At 44.1% G+C, this 20,007-nt stretch overlaps 1 protein-coding gene across 5 annotated transcripts in view; it reads left to right on the top strand.

Annotated features, from left to right (window-relative positions):
• PAH (phenylalanine hydroxylase) overlaps nt 1-15,541 on the top strand; it is a 33,494-nt gene extending 17,953 nt beyond the window's left edge. For all 5 annotated transcript variants that reach the window (XM_086887137.1, XM_023936828.2, XM_086887138.1 and 2 more), the window contains exons 5-14: nt 2,401-2,489; nt 4,559-4,626; nt 6,949-7,145; nt 7,521-7,656; nt 8,575-8,644; nt 10,108-10,164; nt 11,177-11,272; nt 11,594-11,727; nt 13,798-13,913; nt 14,475-15,541. In XM_086887137.1, coding sequence (XP_086743263.1) covers nt 2,401-2,489; nt 4,559-4,626; nt 6,949-7,145; nt 7,521-7,656; nt 8,575-8,644; nt 10,108-10,164; nt 11,177-11,272; nt 11,594-11,727; nt 13,798-13,913; nt 14,475-14,518 — 1,007 coding nt within the window. In that variant the 3' untranslated portion in view covers nt 14,519-15,541. The remainder of the gene's footprint in view (nt 1-2,400; nt 2,490-4,558; nt 4,627-6,948; nt 7,146-7,520; nt 7,657-8,574; nt 8,645-10,107; nt 10,165-11,176; nt 11,273-11,593; nt 11,728-13,797; nt 13,914-14,474) is intronic.
• Nucleotides 15,542-20,007: the final 4,466 nt, after the last annotated feature.

Here is a 20,007-nt window from a genome sequence, read left to right as displayed (position 1 = left end):
AAGAGCTGAGAAAGCTCAAGACTTTCCATGACCCAACTTAACGACTTATACTGGTGCAAGCAGCACTAAGTCTCCTTGGGGACTTCCCTTTCACTGACCACCACGTTCATCCAACTCTGCAAGCCCAGAGCTGCTCTCGTTCAGCTGCTGCTGGTGTTTGGGTAGGCAGGATCAGGACTGCATGCCAGGAAGAGAAATTGCTGCTCCTGTGTAGGGGAAAAGCAAGTCACCCATCTCCACACCCAGGCCTGACACCACAGCAGCCTGGCGTCAGTTTTTCCTCGAGTCTTTAATGAGGTCTGCACCAAGTACTAAGGCAATCTTGAGAATAAAATATTTAATGAAAGTAAGTCAATATGGAAGGTAAGTCAGCAATGGTTCAAACCCTGCCCAATGAGACCTCTCTTATTCAGGCCAGCAAAGCCCTGGAGACATCACTGCTGAAATACAGTGCAGACTTCAGCCCCCACCAATTTTCTACACAGCCTGGACCCTTCAGGTCATGGTGCATCCCTGAGAAGAGTGGTTTTCTCTACAGCACTGACAAATCCTTTGCTGTGGGACTGCCAGGCAGCTTTTTCTTCCCCAGTGCCTAACACAAAACCATTCACCAGTGTGCCTAACCCCAGGCTGGTAGTGGGGAGTCTGAAGCACAATGAAGCAATTCCCCACCATCACACTAAGATCAGTGGTACAGCCAAGAGATAAACCCAGATAGAAAATGGGCAGGACATGGTGTAAGTAGTAACCATGGATCAGATGGATCTCTATGGATCAAACACACCTTTTTTTTTACTCCCCCCTGTGACTAGTTTAAGTGAAGGGGTTGGGGGTGCAGGAAACTTTCTAACAGAGAGGGGAGAGAGGGTTTCTCGAGCAGCTAAGAGCTGTTTCTCGAGCGGCACATCTAGCAGCAGAGAAACCCATTTAGGGACCTTCCTGGGTCTGCTGCTGCCATCTAGTGACTTGCTCAGGTCTGGTTTTCCGGGCAAAGAGAAGCCTGCGCATCCCAGAGAGGATGCAGACCAAATCCCGCTTCTGCTGGGCGGGAGAAGGCACTGCCGGGGGTACCGGCAGGCGGGTCCCTGCATCCCGGCAAGCTCCGGCACCCCGGCATCCTCCTGGCCAGCAGCCAGTTTTCCTGCTGGAAACAAACGTGAGGGCTCCCGGCATGGAGCCAGGCTGGAGATGGGACAGCAGTCAGGGGAGTGGGCTCTCTGTCCCTCTCTCTGCGTGGGGCTGAGCAGCGGCCCCCAAAGCGAGCCCTGCAGAGCCGCTGTTGCTGCTCCAGCGCCTCGGTGCAGGTTCCCTGCAGAAACCCATTGCTGTGAGCACGGCTGGATAGTCCTGGAGACAGAGATCCTCTTATCCTGTAGGTGGTCCATCAGGTCTGGGGTGAGCCCCATCACCGAGGCAAGGCAGAGAACTCATTCAGCAGCTGCTGGCCGAGGATCAGGTTCACTTGGCACAGCCCCCAAAGTAAGATGGGGAGGTAAGGCCCAGCATGGGCACTCCCAGCTGAGCAGAGAGCCACAGAGAGGAATCAGCTGTTTTCCAAGCACTGGCTGAGCAGACAACACCCATTAGTACAAGAAAGTTTCAATGAATTGCAAACTTTTTACTGATAGAGGCTGCCCCTGTTCAGTCCTTGTATTGAATTGCTGTGAAGATGCTTGACTTACTCTTTTCTTATCTCAACACATTGCATCTGGAAATCCCTGTGATTCTTCTTTGTCCTTCACCTGATGTCCTTCTGTAACAAGAGGGTCACATGGGCATTACACTCTGTGTGGCCAACACAGTCCCTTCTCACATGCTCGCTGTGCCCGAGACAGTGCACACAGAATACGAGTTACAAGGCAGTAGAGAACCAGACCAAGGAAGTTAATCAAGTTAATGCATTACTGTGTAATGACTGCAGTGATGTGACACTAGTCTGAGGTGTTAGGATGCCATTTATCGTTTTGTTTCAGAATCCTAGCTCTAGTGGGTCTTAGAGTGTTTCAGACAGTCCAAAAAATTCTTTATCCTTATTGTGGGGTTTCTTGTTGTTCCTTTGAAAGGGATAATTCTGGCTTATTGTGAAAATTTTCTGCATTTTGATAAGCCAAGAGACCAGAAGTAATAAACAGAAAATCATAAACATTACAAGCTAGCTCTGCACCAAGGGTCAGATGCTTTTGATGCTCTGTGTTCTTCCAACAGTGTAAAACAATCAGAAACTCAAGCCAATTTCCTTGGTTTGTTCTTGTTTCTTACTATGGGGAAAAGGATTGAAAGAATTTAGCCCCTTGCCTATGGTTCTTTATATATATGATGAAAAGATAAAAATGTCAGAAGGCAGCCCAAAATCAAGTAACAAAGAAGGATACCAGTCTATATTTATTTTCTGTTTTGCAGTACCGTGGTTCCCAAGAAGTATCCAGGAGCTGGACAGATTTGCCAATCAGATCCTAAGCTATGGAGCAGAATTGGATGCTGATCATCCTGTAAGAATTATTTTTAGCACTTTTTTCTAATTATTGGCACTGATGTTTCTCTCATATGTGCTTTCTTTAGTACAGATCTAGTAGAGTGAGTCTCACACGGTGCAAGAAGGCTGCCACATTTCTAGGGTTATAATCAGCACAATCCCTGGTTATGGAATAAATCTGAAATAATCAAAGGCTGTTGTAATTGAGCAAATGCCAGGAGACCTTAAAAGTTGTTGTGGTTTTCAGACCACAGGGCTACTGCAGGGACACGTCTAGTCTTCCCAGGAGGCTCTGATGTAGTAGTGATTTCAGGCTCACTTTATGTATCACTAACAAGAAAAAGAAGCAACACATCATAGTCCAGAGAAAGAAAGACTTTTTTCATCCTTGATTACACATGACTTAGCTCAGTGTATTGTTATGTGGATGCTAAATCTCACACGGTATTTTTATGGTGAAACACAACAAAAGAAAAGGTTCTTGGTTCAAAAAGTTTGTGGTTTAAATGGTAGCATCAGAAAGTTTTTTTCATTGATTTAGCTGATAAAAAAATTTGTTTTGTGGTTTTTTGGTTGTTCAGATACAAGAATATTTTCTGCCTCTATTCCCTCTCCAAGCAAACAACAACTTATTTTCATTTGTCAAAACACGCTGAGTTCCATGCAGTGCACCAGAAATTGCTGCTATTAGTTTAATTGAGATAGGGTGATTATAAATAAATTACATGCAGCGCACCAAAAATTGCTGCTATTAGTTTAATTGAGATGGGGTGATTAGTTATTCACTACCTATTGCTTAATTCCAGACGTGTTATGTACCATGTACAATGATCCATGATGTTCACTGTGGTCACATGAAAGGCAGAATGAAAGGAGGTACACTGAGCCAATGGCCCCCTTGTGTGTCATGCGGGAATAGACCAAGATTGTATGTGAAAAAAGAACCAGAAGAAAAGAAAAAAATATATAAAAAGGAATGAAGCATCTCTCCTCCAGTTCCTAGAATTAGTTAGTGAGCACTTGTGCCTTAAAAAAGAAAGCCAGCTGCTGGGGTAAATAGGCATGACGGTCCATAAAGTGCAGAAAAAGAGAAATTAAAGCAGACCGTGTTTTTAGTAGCTAAGTGATGCATGGAATTTAATAACAATGACCTCCATGACAGGTTAATCTTGAACAGTGCATTTTTTTCAGCCATTGCTTATCTCCTTTTGATTCACACCCTTGAATTTACACTCCAGCTGCCTCCTGTACTTGGTTGTGTTTTATGCCCCCTCAGTCCAGTTGTGCCATTCAGCACTAAGAGAAATGTTTATGGACTGCTGCAGCACCCAGGAGCTGTTCCAATTTGTCCTGCAGAAGGGCATCCTGGCTTGGAAGGAGGATGTTCCTGCACTCCAGCTGGTGAAGTCACTCCTGGTCCTGAGGATCTTTTAGTCTAAACAGCAGGCACACTGGGACAGGAGAATGGTTATCCCAGATGAAGATTTAGAGGTTTTATTTCTTATCCTTGGGTTTGTTGCTAATTAGCTAATTAGCTGCAAAGGTCAAGCTCCCAGCCACAATTCAAATGGTTGAATTTGTACTACAAATAGGGTTTTTTGGCCTGATAAATGGCTACTGATCCTCCAGCAGTTGGAAAATGAGCACTTTTAAGCTTGGTTCATGCTGAAAATCTGCCTAAAAGGTCCGATCGAGCCGATGTTTGTGTTTCTAATGTGTTTTGATTCTGCTCCTCTAGAGCAGCCCAGCTGTGCCAGGGACAGCAGCAAGCTCCACGGGAAACCAGAAGGGCATGGTTATCCAAGCACTGATAATTCTGGGTTGCTCTTGCCAGGAGCACCTCGTTGTTGCTGTAAAGGAACAGTTTACCTGTATTATAGGGAATGAGAAAACAAAAGGGCCTGGGGGACGAAGCGGTGGCTGCTCCGGTGGCTCTGCAGCCCGGGAGGGAGAGGAGCTGGAGGCCACTTTCCCACCCACCTTGCTGTGCCTGCATGCACCAGCCACACCCGAGGGTGCTCTCTGCGAGGAAGGCTCTTCACCTTTTCACTTTGGTGTGGGCTGACCGTGGCCATTTCTCTTCAGGGGTTCAAAGATCCTGTGTACCGGGCCCGGAGGAAGGAGTTTGCAGATATCGCCTACAACTACAGACAGTGAGTGCCCACTGCATGGGCAGAAAGCAAGCCCTCATCTCCTGCCCTCTCCTAGGCTGCTCACCCTGCTGGCTAGCCCTGCTTTTCCACAAGCTGTTTCCTCCTGCTGTTGGCTTTTCCCTGCCACGTGTTTAAATCTTCCCGTTTGTGCATTTATTCCCAAATCGCAGCAAAACAAAAGTAAATTGTTCCAGGCACACGTTCAGAGGAGACATCTCCCTTCTCTCCCCACAACACCCCTCTTTCCCAGCTTTGTTCTCTAATTGAGCAGCAGACTGTTGCTACTACAAAGACCTGAGCATTGAATAAATCTGGTATTCCCCATTAAACTGGGGCTGAGGGAGGAGTGCCTATCATTAACATTAAAGCAGGATCTGCATACACTATTAAAATAATGAGTAGCTTATGGTTCTGCTGCTAATCCTGTGTCTGTTACCCTACTTTTATCATGCCTAATCCAGCTGCAATCAGCAATTTAGGCTTTCATTTCCCAAGAAAAATAAATTGAGATGATAAATTTAGTCAGAACAGGCTTATTTGATTGCTTTCAATGATCAGATCTGAAGGAGAAAAAAATACGTTCCCAGAGACACTCACGTGTATAGGTCAATACTATTGGGCCTGATTCTTGCTGGACTGGTAAAAAGTGTGTTTGCAAAGAAAAAATTAGCATATATTGTAAATTTTGGGCTATGTTTGCACAGGATCAAAAGATAGCCCCTGAGCCAAAGAGCTAATAATGTAATCAAAAAATGAGAGACAAAATTGAACTGGTAGCTGGAAAGTACGAAGTGTCAGGTGAAAAAAGTCAGAAATCCAGTTTATAGCTAGAAAATTTGGATAAGATTTGGTGTCCAGATGTGAACAGATCTAATGTCCATTCTTTGATATCCCACAGAAGATACAGAGAAGTGGGCAGGAGGAGGGGCACAACCAAAGTTATCAGGCTTTACTGAAAAAGCAAGGGTTCTTAAATTGTGAAGGTGCTACACAGCTGCAACAGTGAGATGGGTCAGTGCTTGCTTGTGTTGTTTTCTTCCTAACATTAATTTATTCCTTTTCTGTATCCCTTCTTTTGCATCTCTTCTGTCCTCTTCCTTTGTGCTGTGTGTCTCTACTTTGCCTTTGCTTTTTTGCCTCCTCTCGTGATAGATTTACCCACTGTTTTTGTTGAATGTTCAATTTCCCTGACTTCTCTTTTCTTTGTTTTTAGCTTGCCTTTTCCCTCTGCCTTACTTTGCTTCTGGCCCCATTGACCCTAGAATTTTTTTTTAATTGAAATTTGAAAGGTTTTTAAGCCAGAGCTTCCCCCTGTATCCCTGGAAAGTAGTTGAGGATTATTTAGGAGTGCTGTAGGAACAAAAAATCCCCCAGCAATCTTCATAATTCAACGTGTTTAAAGCTCCACAGATCAAGGAGAACTGATATAGAGAGACAGAAAGTGATGGTTCTCCAGAGGAGCTGCCCTGAGGCTCAAGAAAAAAATGAGGGAGTGGGAGATGGTGGGGTGTTATCAAGAGTTTTACAATGGATCTCTGGAGCTTGGAAAGCTTCAGAGTTATTCTAGCAGTGCTGTTAACCCTATTAAGTTACTTAAACCCCTTTGATTTTTCAAAGCTGCTGGATTCACCTATGACCTTAACATTATTGCTAAGAAGTTGGTTATTCACAGGAGGCCAAACTGCACTGCTAGTGATGTACAACTCCTGTTAGCTTCAAGTAAGCACGTGGAGGCCTGAGGGTGGGATTTAACTCATAAGTACTCCTTACAATTATAAAGTCCAACTGGCTGAAGTCTGTGCCTCTTATGGCACAGAGAACAGATCAGAATTTCTCTGCCACTGCAACAGAGTTTTATGGAGCTGATGGTTTCATGTTTTTACAAAAATAATTAATATAATGCTCACTAGAGCAAGTAAAAGAGCTCCTTCATATCTAGTAGGAAAATAAATTGAAATCAACTGAAATCAATCAGCCAGCAAGTATTTTAGGAGAAAGCCTTTAAAAGACAAAAAAGCACTGATTTATTTTTAACACAATAATGCAAAGAGCATTGCCTAAAGGCCATTATCTCAGCCAAGATCAGTAGAGTCCTTTCCAGCCAGTACCTAGGGACAAGTGAGGCTCCTTTTGCACCTGTGTGGCAGCCCAAAAGCATCTCCCCTCCTGCACCAGCAGCTCCTGGCCAGCCCTAGTAAAGCTGCAACATGAAGAACATTTACATGTTTTGTAAATGGCAAGTGGGAAAGGACAAAGAGCACGATGTTGATGGAATAGGACATTTTCTGTGGCTGCTATTGAGGGTGTCCATTTTCTTTCTAGTGGCCAACCTATTCCTCGTGTCACCTATACAGAAGAAGAAAAGAAAACTTGGGGCACTGTCTTCAGGGAGCTGAAGAGTCTGTATCCAACTCATGCTTGCTATGAACACAACCACGTGTTCCCACTGCTGGAGAAGTACTGTGGCTACAGGGAGGACAATATTCCCCAGCTTGAAGATGTTTCAAATTTCTTGCAGAGTAAGTTCAAAGCACCTAAAAGAACAAAATGGAATGAAAGGGCTCAACCATCAGTGGGGGGTGGTGCTTCCAGAGAAGGAAAAACAATCCCTGATTTATCAAAGGTTCCCTGTGCTGTTTGGGCACATCACTTAGCCTGTGTCCCAGACCCTTCTCTAATGCTTCCAGGGGTACAATGGGACAGATGCTCAGACACTGTGCTGGTGGTATACCTGGGCAGAAAATTGCCTGCAATTAAACTCTATTTAACATAAGGAGAATAAAACTAAAAAACAAAACCAACCATCAGCAGACTTTTCCTGCTGTGAGGAGTCTGGAGAAGGATAAATCAAACATATCAGCTGTTTTTAAGATGCTGTCTCTCTGTCCCTCCAGGCTGCACTGGCTTTCGGCTGCGCCCTGTTGCAGGCTTGCTCTCCTCCCGGGATTTCCTGGCGGGGCTGGCGTTCCGAGTGTTCCACTCGACGCAGTACATCCGCCACGGCTCCAAGCCCATGTACACCCCAGAGCCGTAAGTACTCTGGCACACAAAGGGTGTAAAGCTGGGGCACACCAGCAGCAGGGCCAGTCCAGCTGGGAATAACTGCGAGGGACTCTGCAGCACTCCTGGGAGCAGAGCTAAGCGAGAGCAGCCAAGGCACTGCTCTCTTCTGAAAACACATATGGAGTGTTTCTAGTCTGTTCAACAGCCTGCATCCACTTCTGCAAGTTCTCCTGGGGCAGATGAGATCATTTTGCCAGTGAAGGCTTGCTTGTGTGGTGGCTGGGATGCAAGAGAGCAGTGTACAAGGGCATTTAGCTAAGCTATTAGCACTCAAGTAGTGCAGCAAGGACTCAACCTGTTGCAAGCAAGCTCCTGGCAGTAAGACAGGAGAAGCCCAGACTATTTAACCCATCTCTTTTTCATTTTTGGAGTGTTTCTCTCTGTCCCTGTCCATTGTCCTTTTCCACTTGCCATTTTTAAAACAGATTGCTTATTGTGCTTCATATTGTTGCAATTCCTCCTTGTTCTTTTGCTTCCTACTTTCCACAAACTCTTTTCCCTTTCTTTTTTCTATTTTTGTTACTTGTTTTCCTTCCTCCTTACCCCATTGTCATCATGCCAGGCTGAAACATTTTCCACAGACTTGGCCTTTTTTGGACATCTTACACCTTTCCCATCTCACCAAATCACTTCCCTGTATTTGAAAAAATCTAACAGTCCCTGCTGCTGAGGGATGTGTGACACAAAAAATACAAAACCCCTGGGATTTGCATGCCTTTCCATCACAAGAAAAGCTTCAGAGCAAAATGTTTTACTGTGAATGACATCTGCTTTGTAGGAGGAAATGCACTGCACTCTTGACTGTGTGTTGGCTCTAGGGCATTCTTCCAGCATTGCTGGACTTTTCCTGAATCACAGTTATTCTGATGTCATGTTTCCCTGCAGTGATATTTGTCATGAGCTGCTAGGACACGTGCCTCTTTTTGCTGATCCCAGTTTTGCTCAGTTCTCCCAGGTAAGTTGCTTGGTGGTTATATTATTTATATAGTCAAACACACAGCAATTCAGAGTATGATCCAAGGGCTGTGAAGGGTGATGAAGAGTCACCTTTAAGCATACTGTGTAAGAGTGGCTGAGATGGCTTGTTTATTGCTTGAAATCTGGACACAGTTCACATGGGTGAAATCATAAAGTCCTACTCCAAACATGATCTTGAGTGAGTTGCTTTTTGACAGGTGCTGTGAAGCCATCATCTTAAAACCTCCCTGCAGATGTTGATCCTTCTGAGTGAAGTCACATAGCTCATGAGTCAGATGGATTGTTACCTCACCATGATATTCAAATGTTAGGGAAAGTGGAGATTTTGTTTTGCTTTCTGTTGAAGTGACATTGGAGGCTGAGTAAAGTGAGGAACTGTCTCAGCTGTTAACATGGGAGAAGGCTGGAGAGGAGATTGCTTTTTGGTAGTGTTAATGTCTCTGGAAAAGAAGCCAAGGCCTGGTGAAGCAGTAAACTCTTGGCTGCATCCTACCAGAAAACATGGAAATACACGAAGACAGAAAGGCATAAAGACAGAAAGACTGACAGATGAAAGAGAGAAACAGAGAAGGGGGAGGGAGAGGGAGAAAAAAGAAAGAAAAGAAGGTTAAAAGAAAGAAGGAAAGAAAAGGCAAGAAGGAAGAAGGAAAAGGAGGAAGAGAACGTAGGCTTAATGTAACATCTCAAAAGACAAAAGTCAGTTTGATCTAATTAGTAAGTTCTCAGTATTGTCTTCAGGCTTAGCCCTTTCCCAGAACTGGTGTTTCCTACTGTACCTTGGCTTACTAGGATTTGAAATGGTGAGAAGCTGGTCCAATGCCTGTGCTGTGTGTGGGGGGAACCCTCTGACTTTTGCACTGTGCAGTCCTCACTAGAGCAAATCAAGAAAGGAACCTGGTTACGTGTGGTCTCATGTGTGTGTGTTTTGAATCCTACTGTTGCATGCCTCCTGGAAAAATCTTTAGTTCCCAAGGTATGAATGAGCTCTTTCAAATCATGCCCTGTCATTCAGAAAAAAACAGCTCATTCAAGGCTCCAGGAAAGCTCTTTTAATCAGGACTCATCAAAACAAAGAGGAATATATAAGGTGTGTAGGTGTGATTGATTTGCCTCCTTTTGTCCCTATCATGCTCTCAGATGTTCATTGTAGACTTGATCAAAAGCCTGTCAAAGCAAGAGGAAAATTTTATTTGACCTCAATGGGCTTTGTACCAGGCACAAAGGATCATGCCTTGTAAATGACATTTGGACAAGACCCTTTGTTCATTTTTGGAGAGATTTCTGGTTTAAAATTGATCTTGCATGATAGGAACATGTCCTGTAAACATTTGTGTGTGGCAGCAAGCAATGGTAACATTTAAAATGTGAGCAATTACATAAGATGGGGCAGGAAGAATGTTTGCAATAAACAGCTTGAAGAATAATGGTTTATTGTTACAGGAAATTGGACTGGCATCTCTGGGTGCTCCAGATGATTTCATCGAGAAACTTGCTACGGTAATTTAATAAATGAGGGCTCAATTTTCCAAAGCACCCTGTGTTGTCTTAATTCTGCTGCCACTGAAGTCACTGATAGAACTCCCATAGAGCTGAATGGGATCAGAGTGAAGACCATGATTGGAAAACCCCACCCTGAAACAGTTGCACTAAAGGAAAATAGCTTTGGCACCCCTTATTCAAAGTGACAGTTGTGATTAAACACAGAAGCCCAAACTAGATTTCCTCCAGCACAAACATATTGGGCAAGAAAAGATTATATGTTACTACATCCCCACAGGAAATTTCAAGAGGCAGCTTCTGTATTTGTTTTACCTTCAAGCATCTCTTCCACTTCGCCAGGCAGGCAATATCCTCTGTAGTCAGCATAGATCACCTGGGTGTTACTCTGAGACTACTGAGACCCAGAGCCGCAAACTTTGAACAAAACCAGGGATCTTCCTCTGAGATTAGTGTCCCCAGTGCCAAATGGAGGCCACCTGGGCAAAGAATTCCGCCAACTTCGACACTCTTGATAGATGGGGCAGTTTTTTCAGAGCCAGGGCAGGTATCCCTCCAAAAGGACAGACCCAGGAGTAAAATTAGGCCACACTCCATCTTCCTTCCCTACGGCACCAACAGCGCCTGTTCACGCCCCTGCTGCAGTCAGATGCCCAGTGTGAAGCAGAACTCGAATTTTTCTAAACTAAGGTTAGAACTTCCAGGGTTGGCCAGCCAAAGGAAAGCTTTATTGCTATAATTTCACCATCCCTGCTGACAAAGATAAGCAGAGTAAAACACAGCTTTGTTTGTCATGGAACTGAACTGATTCTCAGAAAGAATCTAGTGCTGTGCTTCTCCCAGAAGAAGAATTTTAGTCTGAATTCAGACATTTATTGCATTTATACACTTGAATTTGACACAGGGCAACATTTCACACAGAAATGAAAACTTCAGATGTATTCAAATAAAGGGTGTACACATATTACTTTCTATTGAGGAATTGTAAGTTTCTGTCTCATTTTCTTTCCAGGTTTATTGGTTTACAGTGGAGTTTGGACTATGTAAGGAAGGAGATTCTCTCAAGGCATATGGTGCAGGGCTTCTGTCTTCTTTTGGGGAGCTGCAGGTGTGTTCTAGAAAAATATTTCAAATATGTTTATAATTATTCAAATTTATTTTCAAAATGTCTTTGGATCTTTGGTTTTGCTTCATACTTTGTGCATAGACCTAGCATGAAATGTAGTACTTCATTATAGAGCTCTGATATATGTGTAGGTGTATGGATACACAGGGAACTCACATCTCCTTCTTTCCCAGTGAGTGACTTTATCACTGTATACCACAGGAGCAACTCTTCCCTGTCTGAAATGGGGTGGCTCTTTATTTCCTTCACAGCAAATTCAAACACTCTTACACTGAAATAAATTTCTTACCTTTTTGTTCATAGTATTGTTTATCAAGTAAGCCTGAGATTCAGCCTCTTGTCCTGGAGAAGACTTCTGTGCAGAAGTACCCTGTTACTGAGTTCCAGCCTATCTACTACGTTGCTGAAAGTTTCAAAGATGCAAAAGAAAAACTAAGGTACTCCAGTCATTCCAGAGAAGAACCCATTCTTGCCTGCTGCAAATACAGTGGATCTCATTGCCATAATGGGTCTTGGGTTGACAATCATGTTTTGAGAGGCATCAGAAAAATTTGTGCAATACTTAATGATAACAAACATTTTATATCCTCAGAATCTTGGGGAAGAATGAGTAGTAACAGGAATATACCTCGTGCATGAAGACAAGAATTTGTGCTAAGTGTAACTAAGAGCTTCATCTGTCTAACCAAAATTCAACAAAAAAAATTCTGTTCAACTGCAGTGATACCAACATTTAAGGTCAAATCTGGCTAACTAATGCAAACCAAGTAACTTGAGCCATTACTAGAATTAGCAGTTCTTGTAAAAAAACCCAAAATACCTTGTATTATCTACTCCTTTTTCTCTGAAGTTATGTCCAGGTTCAGCTCTGATTCTTCAAACAGGAATGGCTCAGCTCGTGCTGGTGTTTGGCTTGGTTTTCACCTTGACAGCATTCCTATTCCTGTTGAAACACCACCATATTTCTGGGTGTTAGTCAAGCCACTGGGGGTTAGCCTGGGTTCACACTAAACATGTTTTTCACTTGGAGATGCTGGACTTGTCCCAGACCTGCAGTCCCTTATCTTCCTCTATCATTCACAGATAAATTGTGCTACACCCCAAGATACTCTGCTACCTCAGGCTCCCCAGCTCTGAGGTCTTCCTAGCTCTCTCCCCTGCTGCTTCCTTAATTGTCATAAGTCTGCAGCCTTTCCTTGTGTCCTTTTCTCTGGGAAAGATGGCCTTCTCTTCTGGGCTGTGCTTTCCACTTGAGGAAGTGGAAAATCCTGCTTTACTTAGCTGCAACAAAATATGTTGGAGCTTTTTTTCACTCGTTTCAGTGACCAAATTGAAAAAGTGGTTAAAGTAGAGGTTCTGGGGGTTGGTCTAGAGCCTGTGTTAGTGACTTGAATCTAGACATGCATGTTTGTGGGTCACAGAATACCTTTCTGAAAAAATATTCTGAGATTGACCTAAAAGATCTCAGTTTAAGGCATTCATCTTCTAACTGGGATCTTCAGATACGATTTAGGAAAGCCATCTTCTAATGTGATCTCTCCTCTTAGAAAAAATAGACCAGTGCTGCTAAATTCATCATAGTCAATGTAATATTTTTTCACTCTCACACCTGGTGACCTGCTCTTACTGAATTCTGTTTGAGACAATGTCCTTAGCTGGTGATAATAAGGTTTAAACTGAAGAAGCTTTGTGGGGGTGGCATCCAGCATATTCCACTGTTCTAGTTGTATGGGATTTACCCTGCTGAGTCACAGTCTGTGTAGTGGGGCTCCATAATCAACTCCTGCGTGCTTCCCTTCCTCTTTCAGCAATAACTTCAGTAATCCAAAGCAGATATATAAGCCAATATCCTGCTGGGGTCTACAAGGAGTCTGGAACAATAGCTCTGACCATCTCATCCCATTCAGAGCCCTTCTTTCCACAGTTCTGTGGTTATGCAAATTAATATTTTTCCCAAGACACCAAAATCTTAATGATTCTGACATGGACTTAACTATTTTGCAACAGAGAATGCTGCTTCATTCCCTTAACTATCGTCTAGCTCTTAAATTCCCTGGAAGCTACCAGGTAATTTAAGAGCTAGAACATGTCAGAAGTTAGGTCTCTGCTTGCTCCTTGGCATGCCAGGATGGCATAGACCCTTGGCCTTAATTCTCCTGGAGCTCACACTTGGATTAGAATGCAGTAACATTTTGCAGTAACAAAAGGAAGATGAGGTTTTCAAGCTCGGCAGATCCCAGTTGCTACATAGCTGGCCTGTACCAGGAGCAGTGTTGCCATGCCAGTAGCTTAGTTAGTCTTATTCAGAAAAAAACAGGTGGTAAGGACAAATGCAGTTACAAGTGAGCTGCAGAACACTGTAGGTCTCAGATCAGTCAGTAGGAATTTCAGCTATTTCCTCCCATAGATTTTCTTATCCTCACAATCAACAAATGCACACACCAAGAAAAGAGTTAGTGAAAAAAAATAAAATTCAGCTGTACATTTGTTTATGTTTTTTCCCTCAGGAAATTTGCTCAAACAATCCCTCGTCCTTTCTCTGTTCGCTATAATCCCTACACACAGAGGATTGAAGTCTTGGACAATGCAAAGCAGCTGAAGAACTTAGCTGACACCATCAATAGTAAGGAACTGCAGATTTGTTACCTTGAATTCCTCAAAACTTGGGCCAGAAATAGGAACCACAAGATGGATTCCATCTGGTTGCATTTAATGCTCTGAGCCTATCCAAGATAAGGCAGCATACATCTTCCTTCTCATGAAAAAATTACTTCCCAATTCCAGCCAAGATTCAACAAGCTTGACTGTAACTTGTTAAATCTGAAAAACCCATTTTTGGGGGAGATGCTAGGAAAAGTCAGATGGCCTTGAGGTGGATCCTGTGGCTCTAGCTGTTTTCAGTAAGGAGGAGAAGGAGAAGCATAGCTTCTTCATCTTCCCCCTCACATTGGCTGGCCTGCTGAGAGCCAGCTCCTCTGATCCTGTGAGCCAGCCTCCTATGGCTAATGAAGGCAAGGGAAGACTCTGCAGACCTAACTCCATAAGAACCTAATAAACATGTCCAGTTCAGTGCTTCTCTGCTCACCTCATTCTTTAAGAGAATGGATATAAAGGGTAAAAACATTCAGGAGTGTTAGAAATGTGTTGGTTCTGGAATTAACTACTCTGATTATTTCCTTTGCAGGTGAGATTGGGATCCTTTGCAATGCCCTCCAGAAGATCAAATGAAGATCTGCTGTAACCTGCTAGTGACTAGAAGCTATCATGTGCAAGTGCCAGTCTTGATCTAGCCTCAGTCTATTATCTTCTAATGTACTGCATTAACACTTATGTTATATATCTTAATTGTTAGAGATTAGCAGAGAAACAGATGTCTATAGGAGACTTTCAACTCTTCTGGCCTTCAGACACTAACCCATTTTTTTCTCACTGATGTATAAAAATTATCTTTTTCCTGGGAATCTGGGAGAAGTCCGCATACATTTTGTGCCAAAGGCTAGCAGAAGGAGATCTTCCCCATGCAGAGCTATAATCTGCTGCACCCATGAGCTCTGAGACCAGGGGTGGGATGTCAATGATGAACAGATTGATGCTCCTTGCCTTCTCTCACAGTCACTCTCCCTTCAGCGCCTCCCAGTTGTCCAAGATTCCCATGGAGTCTGAAACTCTATACCTTTTGGGGTATACAGGGAGATTTTTCAGGGTACAAAGGGAGATTTCTCTTCATGGACATATGCAGCTACTCACAGTGGATGGCTGATGTGTGAAGGCCACATTTTTTTGTGTGTGTGTCCTTCCCTGAGAAGTGTCTCTTAGCTTTCTGGTCTCACAAGGTGGAAAGCAGCACCTTGGAAAGGGAGAGGAAGAAGCCTGTTACAATGCAGCTGAAGATGACAGAGCCTCCCAACTCCTAACTCAGTGCATCTGTGGCTGGAGTCCCCACCAAAGCCATGGAAGACCTGGGTCAGCTCTGTCCCAGTCTAACTGCATTCAAACCCAAACATGTTATCTTTCAAGACAGGTCCTAAGTAACAACACCTTTTTGTATCTCCACTGCCCATCTGAGCTTTAATCTCCCTTTTTTTAGGTGAAAGCAGTTTTGTTTTTCCTGGAGTATATGTCAGCTGAGTCAGCAAATGGAACCAAAGGTGGCTCCAGCTTAACTCAATGGCTGAGCATGGAGAGAGGAGTTTTGCTGTTCAGGAAGTTGTTTCTGTATTTATCCAATAAATTTCACTCAAATCAGCTAAATGCCCTCTTGGACTGGTTCACATTTTATAGTGTCTCCTTGTAGCTCCCTGGTTGAAGGAGGGGACTTGGCATTGGAACAGAATGGAGCAAAGTGAAGCAGAGCAGCGTTTCCAGCTTGAAACAATTTTGCATCATGACACTAACATGGCTCAGGGGTCACATTTCTGTTGGAAGATTGAAAGATGGAGAGGGATTTTAAAGCTCATGAGTCTCATACCTGCCATAGCACTAATTTTCTATTTATGGTTTGAAAATCAATAGTGCTTTAATGTAAGCATCATCCTTTAGGAAGATAAGAAAGTACAGTTCTTTTCATTATATAGAGTGGGTAATAACATTAATCTAAGATTACCAGCTGGAAACCTTTTCAATAGACATATGCTTATGCAAAATGGTATCATTTTGGTGCTTTGAAGTAGCCTTTTTTATCTCAGCATCTTTTTATTCCTTTTTTCTCATCACATTGTGTCTCTAGATCTTTCAATCCCACTTGACATGTATTTTCAGTGTGAAAGTAGCCCATATAATATTATACTATATTATATTATAATATAATAGGACCCATGAGGTAACTGTATGCTACAAAGAGACAATTTCATCCCTAGGGTAAAGTCTTTCAAACTAATCCTCAGACAGCTTTCCAAGCTCCTCCTCCAGGCTTCTGCCTGTTGCTATGAATGACAGGGGCAGTAGTTCTACAGTGATATTGAGAGCCCAAGACTCATGATTTTCTTTTATGTGCAAGTGGAATGGTTAGAGACTATTGATGCCACATGTCTGGTTCTCTGTCCTTTAATGGATGCAGGGTTAAATGAGCAATAGCTCCAGCCAAAGCAGCATAGCATGGCTGCTCAGCAAGACAGATGAGAAAAAATAAAATGTTCAGCATTTTAAAAGCAGAGGAAATGTATGCAAAGTAGATTTTCTTGCAGAACAAATAATCTTGTACATAAGTACTTTAAATGCTACAAATAAATCACATTTTAAATAATATTCTTTTATTTAAATAAAATAAAATAAATAAATCACTCCTTAATGGGTGACTTCTTATTTCCAGGCTTAAAGAAAGTTCCAGCTATGTAGGAAAATGCTTTTTGCATTATCTGACCAGTGTAAATCCTCCTTGTATGGGAACCACTCAAGTCTACCAGAATTAAATACCCAGGTAGGACAGGATACCCAGCACAGAAAAAGTTTCTCTCACACTGGCTGGTTGTTACTCATCCAGCCAAGATTATGAGCCTGAAAGAAACCCTTCCCAATGTGTGCCTTTACTTAGAAATGCGCAACAAAGCCCAGCTTGCTCTACTTTTGCATACTCCATAAGTCTTGGAGTGCTACTCTGAGTAACCTATCCCCAGCTAAGCTTTCAAGTAACCTTCCTCTCTTCTGTCCCACTATGATGACATTTCTTGGTGTCCTCATCTCCAGCTCAGTTCCAGGTGATCAAAGGTTTTTGTGAGACCCTTTCTTTTACAGAGACATTGGCCCAGGCCAATGGTTGTGATGGAGAGAGGACTTTTTGGCACAAGTGGACTCCTCTGGGTGTCTTAAGATGTCTACATCTGACAGCAGCCTTGGAGAAGGGACCAAGGAATTCCCCAAAGAACGCAGAAATTGTTGAAAAAAGGATTAAGCACAGGGGCAGTCCACAGGAATGCATTATTTTTGAACCTCCCTCTGCTGCTTCAAACCATGCTGGCAGCTGTCAGAGAAGACATTTTGATGTTCAGATGTAACCATCTAAATTAACCTAAATAAACTAAAAATATTAATGCTGCATCCATCTCAAATGAGTGGTGCTTTGCTCATACAGGATAAAGATACCAGCAATGGTACCAGATGAAAAAAAGGGCAGGTTGTTTGTGGTGATCAGACAGGGCCTTCTTCTCCTGTGCTCAGCTTTGCCACCACTGCTGGTGGAGGGAAGTGGGAGTGGGAAGAGGGGTTTTTCCTCTTATAGTCCATTTCTCCACCCAACTAATTCAGTTGCAGCTGTCATTCAGCCACCTCTGAGGTGCTCCCTTTCCCTCTGGAGGCACCTGGGACACAAGGCAGGCCTGGAGGGTGCTGCAGTGTGCATGAGGGATGGGTTCTGAGTCAGGGGCGGGCTCTGCGTGGCAGACAGTGGCCTGACCCATGGCCTCTGGGCATGGCTGGGACACCTGGGACACCCCTCTTCCCAGGCCAGCACTCACCACACCCTGCAAAGCCCCCTGCACCTGAGGTCTGCAGGAGCCAACATTCCTCAGGATGCTGAGACCTCCCTCCTGGGCATGGTGCTGCGAAGTTCGCCTTGGGTTTGTCTGCCAGTAGGGAAATAGGTAAGGAAATCGAGACCTTCCCAGTGCTCTCTCTTAGCCCAAGAGAAAACATGGTGCTGTCATGATCTCTAGAGGACAAAATTTTGTTTATCTTCCATGGCTAGGGAAGAAGTACGAGCACAAAAAAGCCCTTAGGGGTGTGACTGAGCCAGGATAAGGTAAGGGACACATAAAAAATGGCTCCATCTGCAAAGGGAGGCCAGAGGGGTGGTCTAATCTCTGGACCTGCAGATGGCCTCCCCAGGGGGTCTGGCACACTGTATCTTGAGATTATGAAGATATGGGTGCTCATACACAGAAATGTTTATTTTGATGTCAAGTGTAAGGGAAGGGAAGATGTGCCTGCCCTGTCAGGACCAGAGCTGAATTCCCCTGGAGCTTGTCCTGCCACCCACAGCAAAGATGTGACTCTAGTCTTTTTGAAGCCTGTTTCACTGGAGATAAAACCAGGACAGAAGCAAGTTCCAATGGAGGAACAGAGACTGGAACACTCCTCTCTTGCAGGGGTAGGGTAGAACAGGGTCAGATCCTGTGGGTAGGAACAGCTCAGAAGTAAGCAATGAGTTCTGACTCTGGCTGAGGTCTCTCTGGCACTCCTGGAACTGTGTCCGTGCGGAAGAGACAACACTTGGATTGGGCTGTGATTTGGGAGAAGAGCCCATTGGTTCACAGAGGCTATAGACAGTACAGAGAGAGTGCCAGTGAGGTAAGAGAGAGTGGGGATGAAGGACAGTCTCAGACATGGTGTAGGTCAGTCCAGACTGAGAGATGTAAATGGAGCTCGGGCTAATTGCCTGTCCACAAAGGAACCCCTATCCAGGGCTGAGCAGCTTGCAGACACCTTCAAACAGAGCAGGAGGACAGCACTTTGAAGTCACCCAGGGGAGGTGGGCCGCCTTGGGCTCTTGCGCACATCCCACAGAGGCGGCTTCCCTTGATGTGTCTGGCACGGCAAACATAAATGTCCCGGCGCTAATAGGCAGCAGCCAGCTCGTGTCCCTGCCTCTGGCAGCTCTCAGCTCACCACACACTGCACCTCCAGTCCCACCAATTCCCCTGGCCATTGCTCACACACCCCCCACTCAATAGCTGGCTATTGCAATCCACTCCCCTGTCTCCCAATGAAGACTGATTTGGTGGGGATGTCAGCCCCAAAAGAAGAGGCCAACAAGGAGGAGACATGCGGTGCAGAGCCATCGAACAGTCAAGGCAGCCTGGACTCCAACAGGGAGGATGACAGAGCTTCTCTCATCCTGACCCTCACCCTCTGCAATGTGAGGAAGATTGAGCTCTCTAAGGCAGCCCAAGTCTTTGAGGTACAGACCTCAATATCCCCTTCCTTTGCTGAGTCCTCTCTTCTGTCCCTACTGCCTTCACGTCTCTCAGTCTGCATCTCTCCTCCTCCTCTCACCCCTCTCCAGCTCCCTGCCTGGCTTACACCCCATGCTGCCTCCCCCCTTTCTCCTGAGGAAAGTCTCCTTGTCCTGGTTTGGCTCCAGCTGCTCAGAGAGGTTTTCTGGTCCCATGGCAAAGAGAGAGAGTGCTCTGGAGGGAGGCAGCATCTTCTTTCAGAAGAATCACCATTTCATGCAAGGGCTGTTTAGAGCAGATACCAATCCGCTGTTTCTTTCTAGCAGTTGTGGTGGCTGGCATTTCAAGCACTCAGACTGTGGGGATGTTAGAAGCCAGTGAATTTGGCAGGAGATACAAAGACTATAAGAGCTGTGAACCTCATAGGCATTATGTAGCCTGGGCACTTGAAGTACCCCTACCAGGTGCTCACTCTTATCTGGGAAAATGAATAACTCTAAAGTATTGTATTTGTTACTTATTTTTCACAATTATTTAATGATTATGGTGCTATTTTGCATCAATAGATCTGCTTTCATTCTGGCAGGGTTTTAGGTTACCCAGCCACTCATTTGCTCTTTCTGCACAGATTAAATTCTACAGTCAACAGTATCTCATCTTTCATCTCCTTCTTTCTCTACCCAATGCTATAGTGTTTAGTCTTCAGCTCTGTCTGCATTTTAGCTCTTTGTAAACCAGACATTATTTGGCTTCATTGCTTGACATGCTCTTCTAGTTAATATCTCAGTCATCTTTTAAAGACATTGTAGAAATGTATCTAGACTTACCTGG

This window comes from Cyanistes caeruleus, chromosome 4, assembly GCF_971803275.1.
Source record: "Cyanistes caeruleus chromosome 4, bCyaCae1.hap1.1, whole genome shotgun sequence".
NCBI lineage: Eukaryota > Metazoa > Chordata > Aves > Passeriformes > Paridae > Cyanistes > Cyanistes caeruleus.
This window is presented reverse-complemented; position numbering and strand designations above follow the sequence as displayed.